The sequence below is a fragment of the Hyaena hyaena genome, unplaced genomic scaffold (genome assembly GCF_003009895.1).
Source record: "Hyaena hyaena isolate Hyena2069 unplaced genomic scaffold, ASM300989v1 scaffold_932, whole genome shotgun sequence".
Classification (NCBI taxonomy): Eukaryota; Metazoa; Chordata; class Mammalia; order Carnivora; family Hyaenidae; genus Hyaena; species Hyaena hyaena.
Window position 1 is genome coordinate 319,760 of NW_024081563.1, and position 6,248 is coordinate 326,007.

Here is a 6,248-nt window from a genome sequence, read left to right on the forward strand (position 1 = left end):
CAAGGAAGCTCAGACTTCCTCCATGGCTTCATTTTTCTTTGCTACCGTTGTATTTCTCCTGCAGGTTTTTAGTACGTCTTCTTCCATACTATACTTCTGTAATTTGATCATGAAGGGAAAGAGGTTTGTATGTTGAAGTTTCAAAACTTGTCTATCATTCCTACCCCCAGTGCTACAGCCTGCCGTCGAGGCCTTCTTCCTAGTCCATGCCACAGAGCGAGAGAGCAAGCCTCCTGTCCGAGACACCCGTGAGAGCCAGCTGGCACACATCAAGGACGAGCCGCCTCCACTCTCCCCTGCCCCCTTAACCCCAGCCACTCCTTCCTCCCTTGACCCATTCTTCTCCAGGGAGCCCTCGTCTATGCATATCTCCTCAAGCCTGCCCCCTGACACACAGAAGTTCCTTCGCTTTGCAGGTACAGGGAACTCCTAGGCCTCCAGTGTAGAAGGCTTCATTTTTTACAGGATCATTTCATACATTTTATTCTTAGCTGTTTCATGGGGGAGAGGGGTAAAAGAAAGGTGAGGGGGGTAGGGGGAGAAAGAGAATAAAGCTAGTGAGATAGGGACTAGGTATGAAAGCCCTTGTGTGCCACACTGTCTTTTTTTCTCTAAACAAGAAAGAGAGTTGCTGGCTGGTTAGCTGTCATATAGTCTTCTGGGAGCCAGGATGTACTGATTCCTGCTGTCCCTTTCTCCCCACAGAGACTCACCGCACTGTGTTAAACCAGATCCTACGGCAGTCCACCACCCACCTCGCTGATGGGCCTTTTGCGGTCCTGGTAGACTACATTCGCGTCCTCGACTTTGATGTCAAACGCAAGTATGTACCCTGGAGGCTGTGGGTATGGGAACTTTTCAAATGCTCTCTCTCCTCCCAGAAAGGAGCCAGAATTCCTCCCGAAGGAGTGTTTTCAGAGAAAGAAGTTTCCATTGGTGGCAGCTCTTGGGAATGGTGCTTGGGTGGGAGGGAAGAGATTCATCTGTGCTTCTGACAGTCACTGTACCTAAATACTCCCTGGCCTTCTCCATTCTTCCTCAGCCAAGTGCAAACCTTTGTTTAATCACATTACAAAGTTCCATTCCATTCTTTGGGGTAATACAGGAGGTGAAGGTAGCCATAGTACACTTAACAGCAGGGCTTGGGGATCGGGGGGTGGCTCCAAAACACTACTGTCATCCGTACCTTCTCTTCCTTCCTATGCACCTACACATGCTTACCTGTTTGGTGCAGAAATACTCTGCCACAGACTCTGTGGGCGTTTTTTCGGTACAGATGGGAAAAATTTAGAATTGGTAATGAATAACCTGCCTCCCAAACTACTGGACATTTCCCCAGGGGAACAGATGGGGAGCAGAGATCAAAGTGTTTGGAGGATGGGAGGAGCATGCATCTTTGTGGGTCTTCATTCTAATCAAGATCAAGCAAACAGAAGTTTCCTCTGCCACCCCCAATCCTATTTTCCTTCCTTTACTACCTCCCAAGGTATTTCCGCCAAGAGCTGGAACGTTTGGATGAGGGGCTTCGGAAAGAAGACATGGCTGTGCACGTCCGCCGTGATCATGTATTTGAAGATTCTTACCGTGAACTGCACCGGAAATCCCCTGAAGAAATGAAGAATCGATTGTAAGAGCCCAGAACAGAGAAAAGAGGATGGGAGGGTGGAGCAATGTCTTTATGGTAGTGAAGGCTTACTCAGGCACCAGACGTGCATGGGAACTGAGGGAGGTGCTGCCCTCCCCATCAGGAATTCCAAATAGGAACCTGGTATAGATAATCTCCCTGAGCTGTCTCCTGTCCTCTCAGCCTGGTCTCATGAGACTGGTCTAATGCTGGATAGGTTGGTCTTTGGGCTGACCTACACAACAAATCCCAGAGAGAGGAGTTTTTGGCATTTACAAAGACAAACCTGATGACTTTACAGAGAGCTTTCTCTGTTGTTAATACTAGGACCGGGAAGCCTGCTGAGCAAGTGGTAATGAGTGGCCCCTCACCAAATTGGTAATTGCTCACTGGTGATTCTGAAGCCACCTAGAGGAGATCAGCAGTTTAATATTAAGTGTCGTGAGAGCTAGTGAGATGAAAGACTTGTTGGAGTGGTTTGATGCTCCTGAGCTCAGGAACTGGATTCCTCCTCTCCCTCGTGGCATGGGGTTCCCCATTCATGTAATCACATAGGAACTCAGAGACACTTCTGAGACAGACTGAGCCCTGCTCCTCCACCACCAAATCCTTAATAGACATCAGACTGAGCTCAGCCCTCTCTGACACCACTTGACTCTTCTCCCTGCTTTCCCTAACTGAGGTCCTCATTTAAGCCTCTGTACCTTTCCTGTTGATGAGCCTTTACTGATAATTTAGGACTTCTTTTCTAACAGTTTTTTTTTTTGTCCCAGATTCCTATCCTTCCTCTGGGCTTTCCTGACACTCTGCATTCACTTCTGTTCTCTGATCCTGCACTCCCCAGCCATTACTTCACTTAATCACTCGGGTCATAATACATAAATGAATGGATTTGTCCTGGGCTTTCTGCACATCTGTTTCTGGTCTCTTATGCAGGTATATAGTGTTTGAAGGAGAAGAAGGGCAGGATGCTGGAGGGCTCCTGCGGGAGTGGTATATGATCATCTCTCGGGAGATGTTTAATCCTATGTATGCCTTGTTCCGTACCTCACCCGGTGATCGGGTCACCTACACCATCAACCCATCTTCCCACTGCAACCCCAACCACCTCAGCTACTTCAAGTTTGTTGGACGCATTGTGGCCAAAGCTGTATATGACAACCGCCTCCTGGAGTGCTATTTTACTCGGTCCTTCTACAAACACATCTTGGGCAAGTCTGTCAGGTGAGGATGTGGCAAAGGATCCACATTCTCTTTTGATAGGTTCTTTTCTTGTGTTCCACCCCCATACTTCTCTCTTGCACCCTAACCCATGATGACCCTGATCGTGTTTTTCTAGATACACGGATATGGAGAGTGAAGATTACCACTTCTATCAGGGCCTGGTTTATTTGCTGGAAAATGATGTCTCCACGCTAGGCTATGACCTCACCTTTAGCACTGAGGTAGGTTAAGAAATCTTTGCCGCAGCACATCCTAGCTAGTCCAGGAAACCCATTATGGGGCCACCCTTGAACTGGGATTAGATTAGCTCTTATGCTTCTAAGGAAGCATTTCAGTTTCTTTAAAATCCCATGTTCCATTCCCCATCCAGCAGTGAGCAGTGGGTATTTGTATGAGACCTCACAAACAGAAAAACCAAAATTTATAAAACAATCCAAGCTGTCTCCTAGTTTCCTCTTTATATATATATATATATATATTTTTTTAAAGCTTCCAATTCTGTATGCTTCATTCCCAAAACTAGTTCATGGTAGAAAAATTCTATAAATAGATATAAAAGCTTGTCTTCCTCCAAGTTGTTTTACGTACAGATAGTGCTATGTCACATTACACGTTAATCATGCCTTTTCTCTATTACAAAGTTATGAGCTCCTGAGAAAAGGCACTTTTTTATGACCTTGCTTCATCTCTCTGCCCAGGACATGGCAAAGGGTTTATGTATTCTCAGGTAGCTGTATAAATCCTATCCTGGACCAAGCCTGGTATGAGTGATTGGTGTTTTCGGTGTTCCAGGTCCAAGAGTTTGGAGTCTGTGAAGTTCGTGACCTCAAACCCAACGGGGCCAACATCTTGGTAACAGAAGAGAATAAGAAGGAGTATGTACACCTGGTGTGCCAGATGAGAATGACAGGTAGGGGAAATGCCCCTTAGACTCCTTGTTGCTCATATGGGAAGAGTTCAGGCCTCACTCATTTCACAGATAACTTTTTTTTCCCTCTTTTCCTCATGCCAGCCACAAATCCCTTGCACAGAGTCCAAATGCCTGACCAAAAAATATTTCCCTTTATCCACCCTGTACAGGAGCCCAGAAACAGTGTTAGGGGAGGCAGGCAGAGCATTCACCATCCTAGTTACAGCTGGAGCCAGATTGAGGATCTCTGACCTCTAACAGTTGTGTGAGTTTAGACACCACATGGCTTGTTGGTTCTCTCCCCAGGAGCCATCCGTAAACAGCTGGCAGCTTTCTTAGAAGGCTTCTATGAGATCATTCCAAAGCGCCTCATTTCTATCTTCACTGAGCAGGAGTTAGAGCTACTCATATCAGGACTGCCCACCATCGACATTGATGATTTAAAATCCAACACTGAATACCACAAGTACCAGTCCAACTCTATTCAGGTGAGCTGCTGCTGGCATCTTCCTCATATCCCTAAGTAGTGATAGTTGGTATGATACTACATAAACCAGTACTCTTTGGGGGCATGAAGGGGATATAGGTGACCGCTTACTTATACCTAACTCTTCATCCTCCTAGAACATGTTTTCAGGTGATGTTCTTGTTTATCTTATTAATGGAGGGAAGCCCATTTCACAGAAGGGACTTGCCTAAGATTTCAAATTCCAATCCCCCTCCTTCCAAGAGCTGTCTACCTATAACACTAGCTTCTTGTGTCCTTTCCCATAGATCCAGTGGTTCTGGAGAGCATTGCGTTCTTTCGACCAGGCTGACCGTGCCAAGTTCCTCCAGTTTGTCACGGGTACTTCCAAAGTGCCCTTGCAAGGCTTTGCTGCCCTTGAAGGCATGAATGGCATTCAGAAGTTTCAGATCCATCGAGATGACAGGTCCACAGATCGCCTGCCTTCAGCTCACACATGGTAAGAGAAAGGGTTTGTTCCCCATTTTAAGCATTCATGATTGTGCTTGCATACTAGCTACTTCTAGGCCCCTACCCAAAGGCAGGGACCCAAATCTGGCCCCAGCTATGCTAGACCTTGGGGTAGCTCACAGTTTGGTGGTTTTGTAGAAAAGGTGATGTTTGAGATAAGAAGCTGGCCCAGATTCACAGTGGGCTGGGGAGACATTGCAGGTGAACACTGCCACATGAGAACACAGTGTACTCCAGGGTTCAGTTGGAGCAAGGAGTTGCAGACAACAGAAGGCTAAAGAACTCAGCAGAGGTTGGGTCACCAGTGACCCCGAAGGCCTCCTTGGAGCTTGTATATTAGTCCATAGGCGAGGCTTTGGTGTTTAAGGAGTGCTAAGGTCAGATTTACATTTAGGTGCCTGATGGCCAGTGCTGGGGCCAGATTAAAAGAGGGCAGACCAGGCTAGGACAAGACTGTAAGTCTTCAAGAAATGAGTAGGTTCCCTCAGGGAGGAGAGATCAGTGGGCACCATGGGAACACAAGGATTTGGTTATCATCTTTTGTCAAACATCTTTCTTCTTTACCTAGTTTTAATCAGCTGGACCTGCCTGCCTATGAGAGCTTTGAGAAGCTCCGCCACATGCTACTATTGGCCATCCAGGAGTGCTCTGAAGGCTTTGGGCTGGCCTAATAAGGCTCCGCCCACCACTGTGGGGTTTTTCTATCATTGTTGGACCTGGGAATGGGGGGAAATGAAAACAAAAAAGAACCAGAAAAGAAATGTCAAAAACCAATAAATGAAATCCATCAACTCACCATGTGTGTGTCCCAGCTTCCCCAGCGCATACCCGTTTCCCCTCTCCTGCTCATTCTCTCTCCCTCTCCCTCTCCCTCACCTCCTTCTCCCTGTTCCATGCCGTCCATGATCCCCAGCCCATGTGTTAAAAAGGCACTAGCCTTTGCAGGGACCTGTTTGTCCCAACTGTTTGAACAGTGTGCTCCTCAGATTCTGTGTTCAGAAGGATTTGCTGCATTGAGACTTGAAACCTTTGGATAGGGGAAAAAATTATATATATATATATTTTTTTGTTCTGTTTGCATTTCTTAATTTGTGCTTGGAATGTGTTGATGTGCACAGCTAATGATTCAATGCGAGACAAGATTGGCGTCTGTGTTGTGGAGGTTTCAAATAAAGAGCACTCTTCATAACTCACTTTTCACAATGGAGTTTTTTTCAAACTTAAAAGAAACAACACTAGCACATGCTAGACATCTAGAGAAAAGATGCAAATGGACTCCAGAAAACCATCTCTGGCACCACCACTGGTGCATCTTCCTTCTTCAGAGGTGGTTTTCCCATTGTCAGGAGAGAGCAGCAGCCACCAGGAATTGAGGGGAGCCTGTTTTTTAGAATAGGATCTGCAGTTGAGGGCAGTGATGGTGTTACAGATTGCAGTCAAGGACAAAGCATCACCTTGCTTGAGGGGAACAAACCAGCAGGTTGTAAGAAATATTCTGAGAACTCCACCCAACC

The 6,248-nt window shown here is 46.5% G+C and overlaps 1 protein-coding gene across 7 annotated transcripts in view; it reads left to right on the forward strand.

Annotated features, from left to right (window-relative positions):
• HUWE1 (HECT, UBA and WWE domain containing E3 ubiquitin protein ligase 1) overlaps positions 1-5,923 on the forward strand; it is a 164,995-nt gene extending 159,072 nt beyond the window's left edge. For all 7 annotated transcript variants that reach the window (XM_039221008.1, XM_039221009.1, XM_039221007.1 and 4 more), the window contains 9 exons: positions 171-416; positions 706-823; positions 1,487-1,627; positions 2,561-2,848; positions 2,964-3,069; positions 3,641-3,758; positions 4,065-4,246; positions 4,533-4,723; positions 5,303-5,923. In XM_039221008.1, coding sequence (XP_039076939.1) covers positions 171-416; positions 706-823; positions 1,487-1,627; positions 2,561-2,848; positions 2,964-3,069; positions 3,641-3,758; positions 4,065-4,246; positions 4,533-4,723; positions 5,303-5,405 — 1,493 coding nt within the window. In that variant the 3' untranslated portion in view covers positions 5,406-5,923. The remainder of the gene's footprint in view (positions 1-170; positions 417-705; positions 824-1,486; positions 1,628-2,560; positions 2,849-2,963; positions 3,070-3,640; positions 3,759-4,064; positions 4,247-4,532; positions 4,724-5,302) is intronic.
• The last annotated feature ends 325 nt before the right edge of the window (positions 5,924-6,248 follow it).